We start from the raw sequence: 19,829 nt of genomic DNA, 5'->3' as shown, positions 1-19,829 counted from the left end.
GTCAGACTGGCTCACTAGACGCATTCAAAGCCGCAGGAATCCATTAAGCCCACCTGTGCCAGGCGTTTCACCCCAAAAGAAGCTGGTTTCTTCTGCAGAAACAGCAGGTCTTCCAAAGGTCGTCCCAGAGGGGGTTTTAATGATCTGGCAGGCTTTTGTTGTTACCTTCCAAAATGTGAAGGGCGCCTTGCAAATGGAAACCCAAGTTAACAAATAATCAAAACTTGTTTAGTCTTTAATTATTCCTACAAGTCTTCTAAGGTCGACGGGAACAGCCCAAAACGATGAATTCTGTCAAATTTGGTCATTTTTTTACAGAACTGAGCCCTAAATATGCTTTTTAACTAAATGATCCCTTTCTTGATTAAATCACGAATTCACCATAAACAGAAATGTTATTATATCTTCCTTTTAATCTATTTTTAGGTTTAGAAATCACAGAAAGTATTTTTAATAAGATATCTGATAGAAAGTGCTCCTCATGTGAGAGAAGGAAGATATAATCAAGCTGCGGATTTTTCTTTTTTGTCTTCTATGGTCTGTTAATGGAATGACCTGCTTTCAGGGATGATGCCCCCACCAGGCCGCATGCTCAGTAGGTTCCTAAAATATGAGATGGTGTAGTTAAGGAGAGAGTGAGGAAAACCAACACACTTCAAGTTATTGATTTAAGTCTTTGGATTTAATCTTTTTATCTTTGAGAAAGATCAGTCACAGATCACACAGATGACGTATTTTGTCTCGTTTTAGAGCCGATAGCTGTCACGTGGTGTAGTTTGTAATATGGGATGTAAGCGTTATTATAGCATAATCAGCCTAAAAGATGAAGTTTTATTTGCAATTATTTTCCCAAGACGCGTGAGCTTGTGCAATTATTATTATTATTATTATTGTTGTTGTTGTTGTTGTTGTTGTTGTTGTTGATATTATTAGTGCATCAAACGTATTTATTCTCTAAGAATGTTGAGAATCATTTCTTTTGAAAACAGATCCGAGTTTAGGCGTGAATTATTAACATCATTAATAATGATTGTTATTGCTGTTTTGCTGATATTGGTGAAGGAGTTGATTTAGTTACCTCCAAGATATCTGATGGTAAAGTTCTTGTGAATGTGCAGCATTTCAGTAGGACAAAGATGACGCGGATGACCACTAGAATAACTAAATGGTGACATCTAGTGGTGGATCAAGGGAGTACTCGTGATGAAAAAGTGCACACAATCAGCTCCCTGTTAAATCCAGCTCCACACATGACTGGGATTATTTAATTTCACGAGAATGATCCAGTCTAAACTGAAATTGGGCATCTTGTTTAGTTTTAGTTTAGGCTCATTTGGGTGGGGGGAACTAAATATAAACACCCAAAGATGTAGGACGAGGACAGAAAACAGCAAATTGTCTAAAAAAGGCCTTCAATTAATGCGAGGGACTGGATTTCCATAGTTGGAGTCACATTCATTTTGATCGATTTAATTTTTTTCTTTGAAATATCGCAAAAATCAAACCCACTGAAGGGATTTGCGCTTTGAGATGAAATACACAGACGGAAAAAGCCCGTCTGCTCACATGATCAAATGTTCTTTCTTCTTTATCTTTTTACACAAATGAAGATATGTTAAATCATGCTGCACCAGTTGTGTATCTGTCTCCTTGCGTGTCCGGCTTCATTTCCATTGATATTCCATCTTCAAATTCACTCAGAAGATGGTGGAAAACAGCAGAAAAATAATCGAAAATAATATTTCAGACACTAAATTCCACAAAACAGCCTTTGGTTAAAAATGGAAAAAAAAAAAAGAAAAAGAAAAATTTCTTGCACAAAACTGGCCCTAAGCGGAAAATCGGTAACGCACCACTGACCCATCAATTCTCACAGAGATAATTAGGTCTGTGATGAAGTGTTGATCTTTCCCTGCTGCGCTTTTTTCCTTCCGCGTGGAAAATGGCAGGGACTTATTTATTAATTAATCGAGTTTTGTTCTTTGTCGCACCACGTGAACGTTTTTTTATTCGTGTATGATGAAATGACGTGAGAATAGAAAGTCGAGAGTGTTTTGAAGGAAATACACAATGTAATTTTAAAAAGCCTATTTAAAAGAGAGAGAAAAAGACTTTCGCCGTTTTCCCTCATTTTTAATTATCCGAATCAGGACTTATCGATTATTCAGGCCTTAAGTTTTTCCTCTTAGGTAAATGAAGCACCTTCAACTGAGATCAGCATCAAAGTGTGAATTATAAGAAAGGATAAGGCTATACGAATAGCACATGTTTTTATTTTTTTCAAATGATGAATCAGAGATATTAAAAATAATGTAACAAATTGTTTTGAAGGATAGGAAAATAAAACAACAACAAAAAGATCGAAAATAACATTTAACTTTCTTTTTAAATTCAGTTTCCGTTTTTTTAGTTGTATTTATTTTATTGTTTTTCAATAATTAAACTTTAAAACTTAAATAACAGCATGGTCACTATTGAGGCCTCCTGCATTTTTCACGTCAGAAGCAATGACGTCATTAGTTGTCACTCAGTCCTTAGATTTCATGTTGATAACGTTGCATTTCTTATTTTTATCAAGATGAATGCAGCTATATAAATACATTTTTCTTTACGTTTATATATTTTATTTCCTGGGAAATTTCGCTCTTTTGTAATAACGTTAATTTGCAGAATCTTTTTTATTTTTATGTTTTTCCTTAATTGAGAGAAGATTTGTGGATTTTATTTGATTTAGTGCCAACATTCCCTTTTACTTATTCGATGAATCTTCCAAAAGTCTTTTATTTTCATACTTCTGGAAAAATGTTGATTTAATCCTGTGTAAATGTTCAAAAAGCATTTTTTTTCTAGCAAAATTTTCATTTATTGTCAAAAATAAATTTCAAAGGTTTCATGTGATGATTTCCACAGCATGTCCTGCTGATGTTCTGTTTTTACCTCTGTTTTGGGGTGCATGTAGAAACAAGTCAAACACAATGAAATCACACCAAGTCACACGGGGATAACTAAGAAAGACAGTAACTTTACTGAAATCTCTGCAAAATACAAATAGCCTTTCCCTCCAGCTGAGAAGATTCCTGTTTCATCTCCACACAGCTGAAACAAGTCCCTTGAGTTACAGAGATGTGATTTCATTCAACACCATCTTCGTCTCAAGTGGCGACAAAGCCCAGCTTATGCCGCTAAAAAGCCTCTCTTGTGGTCAAGAAATTCCAAACTCCCCCGCGAGGTTTATACAGGCTACATCAATACTAACGACTGACTTTGAACTGTTTTACCATGTTATTTTTATGATGATTATTAATTATTTGTATCACCTTTTTTATTTTTTGAGCAACACTTAAACAAACCACGAACACACTGGATCAACACGGAGTTTTGGGGGATGATGTGTGTTTTTACATGGCTGTACAGGTGTTTGATCTCCCCTTTTTGCACTGCAATAAATAAATAAATAAATAAAAATCTTATTTTTCATCAAAAAGACCAGCTGATGTACTGCTGGAGGTAAATGTGAGGTACCAAAAAATCCTGTTAAAATTGTTGGTAACACTTTACATTAAGGTTCCTTTTATTAACATTACCTAATGCATTATTAAGCAGGGTTCCCTTTTTAACATTGCTTAAGCATTATTAATTATGAATAAACAAAGGGTCTCTTTGATAATGCTACTTAATGCATTATTAGGCATGAATAAACAAATGATCCAGTTATACTTAGTGCATTATTTAGCAGTAATCAACTAAGTATTCCTTTAATAAAGTTACTTAATGAAATTTTAAGCATGCATAACCAAAAGATCCCTTCATTATTACTTAATGTTTTATTTTGAATTAACTAATCAAAGGATTCCTTTATTAATGTACATAGTGCATTTTTAAGCTTGAATAGACTAGTTCATTTATTACCATTACTTGGCGCATTATTTAGCATTAATAAACAAAGGACTCCTTTGTTAATGTTCATTAGTGCATTATTAAACATTAATAAACAAAGTGTCTCTAATGCATTACATAGTATGATTAAGCAGTGGTTAATACTATACTTAATAGTTTATTAATGCCTAATAATGCTGACAATGATGATTCAACAAGCACAAAAATGTACAAAAACGAGGCAGTTTTTCTTCTTTGGTAAAAGTGACTGATTACTACAATCTGTCTGGAAATGTTGGCATTAATGCATTCCACGTATATTTGACCAGGATTGAGACCTCGTGATTGCGATGCACATGCAGGATAAATGATGGAAAGGGGCCAGGCAGTTTAAAAACTACAGTTACGCATGACAAAATGCAATCGAAATGTGAAAACAATTGTACATTTGGACAAATTATTTTATTATCTTGTTTCAATGCTTGCAAAAAAACCAAAAAAACAAAAACAAAAAAACAGAACTAAGCAAACCCATAAATGAACTGTGAAAATAAACGTTGCTTTTACAACACTGAAATGCCACTGGCTTTGGTTTCTCCAAATATTATGCTTGCCTGAAACATCATATGTATTTGTCTTTTCCCAACCATTTTTTGTATTTTTTTGTACTGAAGTTTAAAAAATAAAAGAGAAAACACCATTACAGAGGCTCTGCCCCATTTTGACTACACAGACTGTATACAGTTACAACAATGTGAACCTGCATGAATTATGCACATAGAAATATTATAACACTTAAGTGACTGCAGATACAGGAGTGGGAGGCAGAGAGATATGTGGCTAGTTTCATTGTTTAAAAAAAGTATTCATCTGAAATAAAGAGTTGTGCTTCTCTCAAACCAGCGAGATCATTTCATCCTTCAGCTGAACCGTCGGTGGAACGTGAGGAGTGTGACTGCTGCGTGAATCTAATCAGGCCTGGAAATGATCAGTGGTCATTTATCACTCACAAAATCTCATTACATAAATATGATTCAAAAGGGAAAATATGTATAAGTTGTACAGTTTGCTAAAGCTTCTCCAACATCTCAAACACAAGCAAAGCTTGGAGAAGACCTGAGGTCCGACAGTAAGTCGAAAAAAAAAATACAACCAACAGGATTGAATTTGATCATTTTGAGTCAGAATGAAACATCTGATGTCCAGACTCTGAAGGTCGGTCACACTTCCTCATCAGGGTGACGAGCGCATCACTTCCTCTGTCGTCTCCATTTTTGGGACGTTTTCCACAAACAGTTTGATTTTTTTCAGCATCCAGGCCCATCTCTCTCTCTCTCTCTTTCTCTCTCTCTCTCTTCCAGCTGGCTTTTAACATGAGTCTAAATACAGCCCAAAACAGCACTGTTTAAAGATCAAATGAAACAAACCAGACAACGTGTGCAACTGCACATAAAAACTCCACTAAGAAACCAACAAAAACAAACAAAAAAAAATCATTATATATATTTATATATTAGAAAGCTATACACAAGCATGTTAATTTCACAGATTTTTAAAAGATTCTTAATATTACCATTATTATATATAATTAGAAATACAAGTTTAAAAACAAACCTCTACAAAGATAAAACAGTTCAGCAAAGCATTGGATCTCAGTCTGTTTTTTTTTTTTCATGGCTTGAGGCTTTGGAGCCCTGTCATTACCCCCCCCCCCCACCCCCCCTTCAAACCAACGCGCCACCCCCTTGGGTTGAACTATCCATCTTTTATTAGCAAAGCTATCAAAAAACACATTCTGGCTTATAGAAACTACAAAAAGCCACAAAATGCTTTGCATTGTATTCCTTTCATATGAAAATATAAGCAAGTGTATCGTACAATTGTATTTTTTTTATTGTTTTTGTTTTTTTTGTTTATCAATACTGAGTTGTTAATACTAGATCCAGAGTTTTGTTGATTACACCCGTGGAGCTCTTGGATCAAATGGGGGTCCTGACTCCATTCTTTAAGTGGAGCGCTAAAATCACCTGTTTGCATGTTTACCTGTACAGTCCTTCAAATGTTGCATAATAGCGTTTTCGTTTATTGAGTTGTTAAATCTTGAAATGTCTGGCAACTTTTTGACCCCCTGCCCTGCCCTGCCCTGCCGTAACCGCCCCAGCCCAGCCCCCTCCCCGTGACCCGTTATTTACATAAATACGTTGAACCTGCAACATGACATCATCTAATGTTAACACACATTTTTGCAAGGGAGAGCTGCAGAGAAGGTACATAGCATTGAAACAGATTCTGTACACGCGTAAGTTTTGTCCATCTCAAGTGCAAGGTGTTCTTCACCCGACACACTCACTCTCACGTTTTTTTGTTGTTTTTTCCTCCTTTTTCTGACTAATGATACATCGCTGAGGCGAATCGAAAGTACATTTTATGAGACTGAGTACCTGACTACCTTTTTTTAATTTGCTGATATGCATATATGTACACATACGTACGTGTAAAGATATATGCATACTTGATTCTTTTTTAACCACAAACAATACAATTTATGCATAGTTCCCCAACAAAAATTCCCCTGTAATCTCGTCTGAACCAACACCCACCCTCCCAAAACCCCGTTACAACAGCCAACTGGCTTATATAATGTCAATATGTAAAGCACACGCACGCACACACACTCAGCAAAAACGAGAAACAAAAAGATAAAATAAAAAAAAGAAACACTTGAAGAGGGCTGTCCCTTTTCTTTCCTTCAGCAATAAAAAGATAAAAGGAGAGAGGCCGTGGGGTCGGGTGGTGTGTGACTCGTGATGTCGAGTGAGGATGAGGAAGAGGGAGCTGACGGGGGCATCGCAACGCTGCTCTGTCAGGGGCTCCGGGGCAACTCGGGGCTCTGCTGGGGGTGTTGACAGGGCCATCATGTCGCCCATCCTTCTGAGAGGCGCACCCGTTTAATGGACGGACTCTCTCGCTCATCCAGGGCGGCCCGGGCCAGTCCTAGGGGCGAGTGGAACTCGTTCCTGTGCTCGTCGCGGTCGCTGCCCTCATGGGAGCTGCTACAACTGCTCAAGCTATCGACGGGGGAGCGTCCCGAGTCCTGGCGGGATGAGGCGTTCTGTGGAGGCGGCACCCCACCGCCGTAGCCCCCCGGTGTGCTGCTGGTGCGATCTCTAGGAGGAGAAACCGGTTCGGACTTGATGTGCAGGTTTTGAGCAGAGGGCAGAGAGAGATTTGAGCCCTGACACAAGTGAGAGCTAGAGCAACTTCTGTCGGGAGGACAAGGAAACACAAGGTATTACAGAGTTACAGAGCAGTGAGTCTAAAGTCAGTCCATCACATGCAAACATGCAGGCATTCAAACAGGTGAAGATCTAGACCAGTGAGGAAGTTTCAGATAATTTATTCCTGAATTCAATTAAAAATCTGCATGTCATCATGCATTTCCCATCAACACCTATCCATAAGTCATGAGCACTCACCCTAGCTGGCCGAGAGCTGAATGCTGCATGTTCTGAAGATGTTGCTGTTGCCACCCACTCATGGAGCCGAGGTGGAGGGAGCTGCCACTGTTGAAGCCAGACAACGAGGACAGGTCTGCACTGTTCAGGGAATACTCTGTGTACAAACACACAGGAAAGAAGACGATGGAGACAAAAGAGGTCACAAAAAAGATTTGGACTCCTTGTAAAAACTGTTGACACAAAAAGTTGTACAATGGCGCCCCCTACTGTTACATTTCTGCATAACACAAAAACTCTTTAGGGCAAATTTTGCAGTTGCTCATGTGATGGACTAGATTTATTTGTTAATTTAAATCATACAATAAAAAATACACAAATCTGAAGCATGAAATAATTTTTCAGGGCTAAAGCGTGTGGTACGTACCGGTACCATAAGAAGTAGAGATGGCAGATGGGTAACCACCCATGCCCTGTCCTGGTAGAGTGGGAGTTGCTACTGATACCACTGGGGTAGCCAATGACTGAGCAGACTGCGAGTTGTTTATTCTCTGGTTCTGAAAATGGAAACAAAAAACAAGAGATAAATCAAACCTAAGGACATGAAAACAATAAAAAATCTTTCTTTAACAGACGAGAGAATAAATATGACGCCAACTTCAGAGAAAAGAAGTCACTTGACAAGAAGCTCTGCTGAACCCTGCCAACCCTACCATTTACCACCTTTATTCTGAGGGCCCACTGTCACTATAGTAACACCATTGGTTTCCATGACAATGCATGGTAGCAAAGGCAAGAAAATGGGACTTTGATTAAGGAAGAGGGGAGGATTAGTCAGGAAACCATGGAGGTTTGATGGGAAGCAAAAGTGTACTCTATTCCAGTTTATTATTATTATTTTTTTTAGGAAATTAAAGCTTTCGGCTGTTTGCTTTCAACACTTTCTGTATTCACAGGAAGGGAGGAGAAGGCAAAGGAGGCCAGCTTGCTTTACTCTGACAACCCACTTGATGGCACTATGTGCCTTCATTAACGGTCGCACTCATCAGCGCCACCAAGCGGAGTGCAGAGAAGTTAACTGCTGTTCTCAAACAAAACGGAAAAGAAAGACGATAATCAACTGTAATAATCTGAAAAGCAACAAGTGGACACAAGCTCTGATTCACTGACTTTTGCAGAGAGCCATTGTCCTCCTTAGAGAATCAGCTGATAAACCCTCAGCCTTTAGATTTTTACTAACTTTTCCAGGTCGCGTTAATTCTACATTTGAATGGCAGTCTGACTTACCAATAGCAGATCAACATCCTCAGACTGGTGGCATTAAAAGGGGAGGGTGATAAATTAGTGAATACGAAGGAGCACTTTTAGGGAAGCTCTTTGGTGTGGATCTAAGGATGGAGCTACTTCAGGACCGAGCCAACAGAACCAAAACCAATCAGAAAAGAAAATGCTAAGAGCTGCTGAAGCTGTGCTAACGGAGGAAAGTGTCCGTGCTGCACAGACGCCATTACAAAAACTCAATAAAGTATATCAGCTTTGGGTCGAGAGAAAAATTAAATGAAAAGCGTCGTTTTAGCAGTTTGATTTTCACAAATGAAAACCCATCAACCCAAGTCTGATATGAAGAGATGAAAGCGGGACGTGAAAGGAAACAAAGGAGGCAGCAGATGAGAGAAAGATGAATGACGGCATGAAGTGAGGGATGTGAAGTTTACTCACGATGGAGGGCATGTTGTTCTTGGCTCCAGGGGGGATGAGCACGCGTAGGTCAGGCTTACGGCTGTTCATGCCTAAGTTCATGGGTGGGGGAGACTTGGTCTGCATGTTCTTGTTCATCCCGCCAGTAGAAACCAGCAGTCCAGGTGAGTTGCGGTGATTCCCGTAGCCATTTCCTACAAAAGAACATAAAAAAATCAGTTTGTTATGTGTTTTAATTCAGTTATGTGTTCGTCTAGGGTTAGGGCTTAAATACAGAGACCCACTTTCACCTTTTACAGCATTTATGTCCCATCTCTTGTTCCCACTTGTAGGAATTTCATTGGAGCACTCACATTAAGTGCACAATGTTGGGGCAAACAGTCAAACAGATGTTTTTATTTTTTAATTTTTGCTTTCATGATCTCGACTGTTTGTTGGGAAGTTATACAATGATCTCGTCCACACCCTCTACATCTGTCTCTGTCACAAGAGGCTTCCTGTGCTCGGCTACAGTAAGTGAATCTTGTAAAAACCTCTAATTATGGGTAGTAAGACCACAGAAGGATCAGACAGATAATTTGTCCATCAGAGGTAAGAACAGTTCAGACAAAAAACCATGCCTTGGTGTTGCTACCATATTTACATCCCCCTACGCACGAAGGGTCCCATAACGGAGGTGAAACCCTAGCAGCAGCAGCATCGCGGGGCGTTCTTACAACCATCATGTCTTTGTTTCTAACTCGGTCTGGGCTGTTTTTCCGCTTACGTCTCATTTCTTCTCCTGGGGGGGGGGGGGTTAGAACGCAGGGCACCGTGTGGACATTCCCACTTGAAAGGCGGGGAGGAATTATACGTTAGACATAAATGAATTTCCTAATCATACACTCCAGGGAAAATGAGTCGCAGATGTCTTCCTGGGCAATTTCCCTCGCTGATCTTTGTTTAATTTGAGAGCGAGGTTTTTGTTGTTTGGAAATGAAAAGTCTCAAAAGCTCAATTTGAACAATCTGAAGAGTAAACGACCGCTAGCGGTGGGAGAAAATGAGGCTGACAGAAAAACGAGGCAACACGTTAAAGCCGCTGTCAGTGTAAACGTTGCTTAGGAGGAAGACGAATCAACCGTTTTTTTGTGTGTGTCATTAAAGCCACATCAGCACAGTTTAGATCTACATGAACACAGATGCTCGTGAGCAAGTTTGGTAGTCTCTTTTAATATTTCTTTGTAACGGACTCTCAGATTTAGCGTGACTCTCACATTAGCAAAGATGCAGCTGCCTCTTCAGTTCTGCCGCTTTCTCCTTCTTATGACTGGCCTTTTATGAGACTTGAGTGGGTGCATGTGGAGACGAATGAATGAGACCTCAATCGCACATAAAACACACGCACACACACCCTACACACACACACACTGCGGTAAATAACCCAGCAGGAAGTACATCAGTGTTTCTGTACAGATGCGTAAAATAGACACCGAGCTTTAAGGAGACGTTAATACACACTTCGTTCAAGAAGACACGGACTTCATCTCGGTGGCGGTTAATCAGACATCTGTGTATTGCCACCCTGTGGAGATGGCTGCAGTCCAGTCAATTATATGCTGGAAGACTGTAATCATGAGTGGCACAGGCCGGTCCTTAAGCACTTCAAAAGTAAAATCACAGGCCAATTATACTAATGAAGCAAAGACTGTGACTCAAATCTTTCTGTTCTGCAATGCGATCATTCTGATTCAGGGGTGAGCACATTCAACAGAAGCTCTGTCGGCTGAAGGAAGACACGACACCCTAACCCTAACATCGTCCTCCCCTTGTGCTACTTTGCAAAGTCTAGCTGCTTTGCAGGCTGGTGTCACTTCTTTAGAGGAAGTTCCAAAATTGAACACAGCTTAGCAAGTGGTCTTTTTGCAGAAATGGAGAGCAAGAGAGAGAGAGAGAGAGAGAGAGAGAGAGAGAGAGAGAGAGAGAGAGAGAGAGAGAGAGAGAGAGAGAGAGAGAGAGAGAGAGAGAGAGAGAGAGAGAGAGAGAGAGAGAGTAGTGTCTGATCTAACATTCAGATAAACAGCTATTTGCTATTTCTGAAGCATTGGGGGCAGCTAAGGTCAACGTTGGTTAGCGCCACGGTTAGACGTGTTTTTGACAAGGCCTCTACAGAGTCTTCATTCTCTCTTTCACTCTTGCACACACGCACACACACACACACACACACACGCACACACACACACACACACACACACACACACGCACACACACACACACACACACACACACACACACACACACACACACACACACACACACACACACACACACACACATTAAAAAAGGGAGGTGTGGTTAAACTCATACATTTTACTGTTACTGAACAAATTTCTGATGTCCTGTTGTGGTCTAACAGGCGCGCCCCGTTCTATTCCCCATGCACGCAGGCTCTTCCGTTGCGGTTTGGCCAAACGTGCATTCAACCCTGAATTCTCCAACTGAACCAAGGTGTCACATTCGCGCTCACAACTTTGGGACAGTTGCTGTGAGGCACTGCTCAGACCGGAATCAGAGGAAGACGAGTCTTTTTTGTCAGATGCTGCTCGCACGTGCACTTTTTAGCTCCGTTTGACTTTGACCAACGATGCTCGGCCACAGCGCCCGTTGTGCGACCTATTTAAGGGGGAATAATTGGTGTGTGAACAAGGTGAGATGCGACAGGGGATTCTCGTTAACTCCTCGCAGAGCTTTTGCTCAGGAGCGTGCTGATCAGAGCGCAGATGACAGCTACCTAATTGCACAAATGGTGGCGGTTTTGGTTTTCACAAGTAGGGGCCTAAAAGTGGTGCTCCCTTTACAAGCAGTCTTTCACCACTTTGTGCGCTCTCCTCATGAGCAGAGGCAATGACAGATTGGAGATATACTGCATAAATAAGCAAACACACACATGTGCATACACACTGCCTGCAATATTTTCATAGAAAAAGACACGATGACGAAGCTTTTCAGTGATACGCCTCATTTACGCTGGACTAGAATTAGCTAGGGACCTTTGGAGATTTGGAATACACCCCAATTCTGGTTTTTGGAAGTCAAATAAACAGAAAATTAGAGCTTTGACCAAATGTATGAGCTAAATTTGTAATTTAAACATATATTATAATTAGTCTAGCCTGAAATGGCACAAACATGGTGTGTTTACGACACCAGCAACAGAGCACAAACAGGTCCGGTATGATCGTTTTATGAAAACTTTACGTTTGAAAAGAATAAATAAATTAAATGAATTTTTGCGTTGTTTGAAAACTTGCTGAAGTTTGAGAATCATTATTAAAATGGCTGACCAAGCTCGGAGAACACTTCCATCTGTGTTCCCCCACTGTTTCTCCTTCACACACATGCTTCCACCATCAGTGGATATTTATCACTACACCCCCCCCAAGACACACACTCTCTCTACCCCACCAGAAGAGATTTAGGACACCATTGAATGGAATCTTTCAGCTCCCACATGACTCTCTCTCCTCGTTGTGTTTTTCACGACTCTGCTGTGCGACGTAAAGCGCACACAGAAGCCCCTCTGTTTCCCTCTTCGCAGTGACACAAAGGCTACATTTGAAGCATGTGCTGCAAAGTGCCGTCAATGGAACACACGCCACAACAAACGGCCCTGTTGTGTGTGTGTGTGTGTGTGAGATGAGTGACCAGACAGAGAAACCAGGAATTGACCCCTCGTGTCAGAGCCTCAAGGGCCAGACGAGACTGCCCAGCTGTGCCCGACTGACGCCCCTAATTCTCCATTTTTTACACACTGTATGCGCCGGCTGTAAAATTTAACCCTTTAAAAGGGAGCCTCTTTGCCATAAACTTGTATTTGACATGTCCTCAGGGGCGAACTGGTGGACAAACAGAAGCTAACTCATTTGATTTCTCTCACGTGTTGTTTTTGGCTTCCTGGATCAGGAAAGGAAAACCGTAACAGTTTTGACTAGTTTTTCTGTTAATAAATAATGTCCTGAAACGCCTTTGTGAAAAGAAAGAGAAGGGCTGATGAGCAAGCCCTATACACTATGATCTCAAATTATTTATATAAATTTATCATTTTTTCTTTAATAAACCATTAATCTGCTGTACTTTTGTCCTTGTAGCCCAATTCCCACGTGGTTCTGCCCTTATTTACACCATATCACCAACAGCAGCATAAAGTTGCACCTCCGATGTATTCAGGGGTCACAACTAGAACAAGTTTCTTTCATATTTATGCAAAAATATTATTAAATATTACTAAACTGGCAGCATTTTAAAGGTTAAGGAAATAACATCTTATACCGTTTTGGAGATAGTTTTAGCAAGACTAGCCTTTAGCCTATCATTCCTGTGGGACTCCTAACTGAGACTCTTCTTGAATTGTTCAAAAGCAGCTCATTATTTACAGTTTTATAGAAAAACACGATTCAAAACATTCGTTCAAGAAACTGGAAACTGTAATAATTATAATTTAAAAAAATACATCCAGAGGCTTCCGATAATTTCTGTCTGACAGTCTGCTGCTTCTGTGCCATTTTGATTCCATCTCCCCCACCACTTGTTTTACTGTTTTAGAGGCAGGATGTGTCACAGCCGAGGCACTGAGCAAACATTCCCAGATGAACTCCACAACCACTAACTTCAACACATCACGGACGAAATCTCCACTCGGGTTTGGGTTAGTGTTAGTCATGCATTTTATGGCCCCGAGTGGGTGAGTGGGTGACATGGATATACATGTGTGTGTGTGTGTGTGTGTGTGTGTGTGCTGGTAGACATCTGTGTGTGAGAAGAAGAGGCCATTCTTACCAGCACTGGTGCCTGCGCCAGTGGTGAGGTCAGCACCCATGAGGCCACCTGTAAGATGAAATAATGAGCAAAGCAGAGGAGAGAAAACCATTAGAGGATAGACACCCACATAACATCCACTCTGCCTCCCATCTCACTATATGTGCCAGTACCGTGGACCCATGCAAGAACCAGCACGGCTTCCCACTCAAACCATAACATGCTAAGCATCTGGACAACCAGTAGATGCATGATGGTGCTGTCCAAGAAAAATGGCACATTATTATTTTTGAAACATGTGAGGTGGAAGAGTGGGAGGGGCAAGATCGCGTGCGGTTTGGCTCGGGATGTCCAAATCACCAAAACTCATATATTTAGTTTGTGCTGGCGTTTTCAGCATGCAGTTGTAATGACAGGGTGGGGGTGTGGGCAGCAGCTTTCAGACTACAGGAACAGAAAAAAGGACCTTGGACAACAATAACAAACCAACAGACCAAATGTACTTGTGTCACCAGCAGCTTGGTGCTCGTGTGTCGGGGCCAGACATCCCAGTTTAATATCAGTTCACTGTTACTTTTGACAAAACACGAAGCGGGGAATGTGATGATGTGTGGGAGGAAAGATTTTAGATTCATTCACCGCTTTTGGATGGAATATTGCAGGAAGCTGTCATAAATTAAATGACACATTTGATGTGTCTGTGTCTATTAGCATGACAGACAAGCTCACACACACACACACACACACACACACACACACACACACACACACACACACACACACACACACACACACACACACACACACACACACACACACACTCGACAGGAGGAACAGATGGGATAACCGCATGCACTTAGAGCCATGAGTGCATGCGAGGCTCTACCTGCATTACCTGCACTGGGGGGTCTGTGTGTCACTCCAGGAGACATGCTATTCCTCTGCAGACCATGGTGCGCTAACGGCAGCAGATTGTGGTTGCCTAGGGACCCACCGGGATGGCTGTAGATTAGATTGTTCTGGTTGCTAGAGGGAATGGATACGGGCATGTCGTAGTTTGATGGGGGCACAGCCTGCTGAGGAGGTGGGGTGGGAGGAAAAAGGACACAAATATTATTAAACCAAAGATAACAACCATTCAGGTGAATGAACAAGAAAAAGAAGAATGAGAGGGCTTTTAGAAAGACATGGAAAAGAAAAAGGGTGAATCACAAACACTCCAGGAACACCATGCCATATAAGGACAGTGTCACTAAAAAAACAGAGGTCACAAAAGACATCTAATTTGAAGGGAGAGACGGACATTTAAAAAAAAACTTTGCACAGGTGACGTGTGCAAAAAATATCAGAAATAAACCCAGAAGCTTTAGAACAATATAGGAGGAGAAATGGAAAACAGGGAGCTTAGAAGAGCTTGTCAGTTATTCTAATCGTTTTCGGGATGATAAATAGCCTGGCGAGACTTTATCCATCCAACGTGATGTGCCTAGGTAGGTCACTTTGGAGGCCACTACCATCAGAGATTGCTCTAAAGTATAATGTTGTTGCTTCTGTCATGATAGGACTTTTAAAAATGTCATGTAAAAGACTGATCTGAAACAAAATCACCTCAAACTTCATTTGTTTTGCTTTAAAGAAAGAAGGTTGCATTTCCAAAAGTCCTAAACCTGAGTTTAGGTCTTTAATTCCCTAAAAATAGCTTCGTGTATTTTCTAAACAGATGACTACCAATCTGAAGGACATTAAGGTTTTATTTATTTTCTTGTAACTTGGAGCTAATGCCAAGGGTTTAAATGGGAGACGCAGATCAGTCAGCGGTCTCATCAGGAACACGAGTAGAGGTGGCCTGACAGCCTCAGGCATCCAGTTTGTCATATTTATTGTGTCATTTGGCAGTAAGGCTTAACCTTGGGAGCACCCTGGAAGTGGTTGATCCCGTGTTAGTATTAGGAAGTAGAAAATAGGGCTCTAAATTACTGCCATGTGTCTTGGAGCTGTGGAAGGATTGTATCGGGGAGATCATCGGCCTGCTTTACGTGGAAACAGGCTAGGTGCCGTAACACTGCTTCCACTTGGAGGATTTTTTTTTCTCCCCATTCGCTAATACTCCTTTAGCAGGCCAAATATTGTTTTAACATACAAAGATTGTTACTTTAACCGTATTTCATTGTGGGCGAGCCAAAACCTGTGAGTGCTTAACTCCATCCACTCTGTAATTTCTTCCATCTCCGATTCCTCGCGGGAGTGTTAAATCTCTTGACTGTCTAAGCGATGTGCTCTTTCAGCTGCTTGTGTGTGTACACAGCCTTTTACTGGGTGTAAGGGCGCCGTTCTTCAGCCGTCTCTTAACGGGTGCCATCCTTCCTGTTTTTCATTCATCTTCCTCCCCCTGCCTTTCCTCACAGTTCCCCCTCCAACAGTCCCCTGCTATCCAGAGGCCTACTGCTTGGCAGCCACCCTGACCACATGCTGAACTGCCACTTGTTATGTGCAGAGTCCACCCCCCGCCTCCACCCAGCTCCGATCCCAAAGCCACCCCACCTCAGCTCACCCACCCCTGCCTTATTTTCTAACCACATCGCCTCCTGCTCCACGTGGGTTAGACACTACTGTTCTTCTATTGCTTCTACGCCGCCGACTTATGTCTTTCTCTGTAACGCCAGAGGACTAATCATTCCAACATGGTGCGTTTAGGATGAGATGCAGGCACAAAACGGTCTGAGTTTTGTGGTTTCCGACAGCTTATTTTGTAGCAACGACAGTGCTTGAAATAACATGTCCACTAAGAGAGACGGGCTGCCGACGCGTTTGTCTTCGACAGTTTGAAAAAGGAGTTCGGAGACATTTTCAGACACAAGTTAAGAGTTTGTGAATGTCTGTCCCTGAAGGTTGCAGGTGACTGAGCACGGTAAAAGGACAAACACATGCAGACCACACCTTTCTTGAGAGCCAGGCACGGCATCATGGGTTGTTCAAGGTGGGAACTGCGTAAGGTTGAAATTTGTCTGTAATTAATACAGTGGGATAAAAAAGCCTGCTAGTCATGGTTATACTTTCGTCAGATTACAGGACTGCTCCTTAAATGTAAGCAAGCAGAATAGAAGAACTGTAATTTCGTCACTGCGTGTAAACACTGTAATCTCACTCTGAGGTTACTTTCACTCTCTCTTTGTGCAATTAGTCTAGTGGCAAACAATTGCGGTTAGCCAGGTTAGCTCATCGGTTGCCAGTCTGGATTTGGTTAGCCTGCTGACGAGGCGGTTCCCTCGGTACTTACTGGTATTTTATGAGATTTTATCATGTGATCAAACTCTTCGTTAATCTGTTTGTATTTCTCCTCAGTGCTTGGGGTGAGGATGAGAGCAGACTCAAGCTCCGGGCTCTCGCCGCCCTTGTTCTCCTTCTTGTTCAATGCCTGCCAGGTCCCGCAACCACAGAAAAGGGGTGGGAAACACAAACACGAAGGGATGGAGAGATGGGCGGTAGGAACGGGTGACAAGGGTGAAGGGACAGGAGACGCAGGGTGGTGGGTGGGATGGAAAGAGAGGAAAGAAAGGTGAGAAGAAGGCTCTAGGTTCCGCAAAAAGTACTTACACACAGTCTCTGCCTGCTGATCATCAGATCAATGTCCTCGTTTATTTTCCTGTACTTGTCCTCGGACTCGGGGCTGTGGCCAACCGAGTCGTCTGCATCTGGGTCTGGGCTGTCACAGCCGTTTAGGCCCTTCTTTCTCAACGTCTGAAAACAGAGCAGTTTCACAACATCGTTCAAGACGATTAAGACGAGGAACAGAGATCCAGGTGAATGGCTTGGATGGGGCAAAAGATAATTATGTTTTTCAATTAGTCTCTGTCCAATTAGACTATCTCCAACTTCATTTCTGTCAAACAACAGTAAGTAAATTTGATACGAGAGAATCACACATTCACTGTTTAATCCCTTTTGGAAAGCTGTCTTCTAACTTTCTCAAACAAAGTGAACACGTCTGTACAAAGTCAATCCCTGAGCAAGAGAACATAAGACGGCATAGATGGTTTTATAACATCCAACAAGATGCATTAAAAAGATCCATTTCTTTAAAGCACAAGCATTTAAATAAATAAAACCACATAAGCTTGTAAAAGTAAAAGTCTGTGGCTGCTGGATAGGGGCTGTTAAACAAGGCAGTTTCTGTTTTGGCCACCTGATGGCCACCTGCCCCCATTAGAGCGGAAAGAAAACGATCAGAGAACCACACTCTCCACTCGCTCCAACTCGAGGAGAGACGCAGACAAAGAAAGCTTTAAAAAAGGAACGGGGATATCTGCATTTGTCCTTTTAAAAAAACATGTTGACAATCCTAACAACAGGGACAAGTTTCAGGAAGCGTTCCATGTGATAGCCAAAGCTCGCCTCAGCAAGCGTCCCGATAGGTGCTGTGTTCATTTTCCTTGTTAAGTGAGAGACAAAGAGCGAGCGGGAGAGAAGAAAAGTACAGTAGCTGACAGTTACAGATCTCATCAAAGACACCCCCTCCTCCTACTCTTCTCCCCTCAACCTCCCCCCTCCACACCCTCCCTCCCTCTCTCCTCCTGGCTTTAATAAAGGGAGATTAGTCTACAGGAGGAATATCACGGGCCTGCTCCTGTCTGTGCAGTCGTCGCTTCACACTGCGCTCTCCTACTTTCATCTGAAGCTCCATATCAGACAGACGTAATTAAATTTACTTTAGCACACCCTGTATTTGATGCTGATCAAGTGTGTGTGTGTGTGTGTGTGTGTGTGCTTGTGTGTGTCTGTACGTGGGAGAGGAACGAGGGGAATGAGTCTGTGTTTGCGTGTGCATGTGTGGGTGAGCGAGAGTGGGTGTTAGAGTCAAGAAAGAAGAAAGAGCGACGGAGCAGGAGAACGGAGGGAGGTAGATGCTAAGATAAGTTAATCTCAGTGAACTTCTCTCTCTCATTTGTTTGTCTCCGCCAGTTCTCACTCACAGAACAGATACAAGTGCGTGCTACTCCATCACAAGCAGCTGCAGAAATGACAGCAGCGATCTGCCAGCTTAGAAAACAAATAACAATCCAGTTATCTCTTATGTCAGCACAACAAAGGCCTGTTTTGAGTGTGGTTTTAGTAAACTTAGTGGGCCTCTTTTGTGTGTTTGTGTGTGTGTGTGTGTGATAACTGTTTGATTCCTGAGGCGTCTCATGGCGAGGCAGCTACTGTAAGTGTGTCAACATTTGCTGGCTCTCCGTTTCTTTCTCTGAATCCTCACTTGGCCCCGAGAGTGGAAATCTGGAATTCTGAATTTGAAAGCTTCTCTCATATCTTTGACAGTCTTCAGGAAATCACACCAAACAAATCAACCAAGGCGATGCAGGGGATCTGCCTCCAAACAGACCTACGCTGAATCAGCCACTCTTTCTCTATCAGAGGAGGACGAGTGAGAAGAACAAAGGGGTTGCAAGGTTTAGAATGCTGTCTTTTTTTTTTTTTGGCAAAGGCGTGAGATGTAAAAAGTTTGCTGTTTCTTTTGCGTAGCTTCGTCCTGGCCTTGGCAATGCTTCACATCAAACTGACAAAGAGATGAACCGTTGGCCTTTCCCAGTTCACATGAGAATCCACACGAGTAAAAACAACTTTTCTTCCCACTAAGTCAGTTTTCCACCTACTGCCACCAGCAAACAGCGCAGGAGAGATTCTCTGCCATTCTAGGAAGAGCAGCAGTGTGGCAACACGGGGAGAGGAACAAGGGCTGAACTAAAGGTGACACCCTTATGGGGCAACGGACTTGTTTGTCTAGCAGTGTGGGGGGTGGGCAGTTGCAACACTGGGCACTGATGGGGTGCAGGCTGCCAAGGAGCGAGTGTTAGATGACTATGAAGCATGTGGTCCAGGCTTTGCTCCCCAAGAGATCTCAACATATTTAGGATAGGGTTCAAGGATGCTATGCCATTTATCTTAGTTATGTCCACCTGTTGCCTAACACTGACTGACACACAAGCCAACATCCAATGAGATTTGTCGGGGA

General features: G+C 42.0%; 1 protein-coding gene across 3 annotated transcripts in view; it reads right to left on the bottom strand.

Annotated features, from left to right (window-relative positions):
* Positions 1–6,561: 6,561 nt before the first annotated feature.
* The window catches only part of mef2cb (myocyte enhancer factor 2cb), a 73,146-nt gene continuing 59,878 nt past the window's right edge, over positions 6,562–19,829 (bottom strand). Inside the window, exons 6-13 of one of the 3 annotated variants that reach the window (XM_070546085.1) lie at positions 17,417–17,560; positions 17,100–17,237; positions 14,718–14,898; positions 13,844–13,891; positions 9,051–9,223; positions 7,759–7,888; positions 7,353–7,488; positions 6,562–7,139 (exon numbers count right to left, since the gene is read on the bottom strand). In XM_070546085.1, the coding sequence (XP_070402186.1) occupies positions 6,791–7,139; positions 7,353–7,488; positions 7,759–7,888; positions 9,051–9,223; positions 13,844–13,891; positions 14,718–14,898; positions 17,100–17,237; positions 17,417–17,560 (1,299 nt within the window). In that variant the 3' untranslated portion in view covers positions 6,562–6,790. Of the gene's footprint in view, positions 7,140–7,352; positions 7,489–7,758; positions 7,889–8,618; positions 8,643–9,050; positions 9,224–13,843; positions 13,892–14,717; positions 14,899–16,759; positions 16,828–17,099; positions 17,238–17,416; positions 17,561–19,829 lie in introns of those variants that run through there. The other 2 variants (XM_054731438.2, XM_070546084.1) reach the window with 2 other exon arrangements.

The sequence above is a fragment of the Nothobranchius furzeri genome, chromosome 17 (genome assembly GCF_043380555.1).
Source record: "Nothobranchius furzeri strain GRZ-AD chromosome 17, NfurGRZ-RIMD1, whole genome shotgun sequence".
NCBI lineage: Eukaryota > Metazoa > Chordata > Actinopteri > Cyprinodontiformes > Nothobranchiidae > Nothobranchius > Nothobranchius furzeri.
The sequence above is the reverse complement of the archived record's forward strand: the minus strand, read 5'-3'. Positions and strand labels throughout refer to the sequence as shown.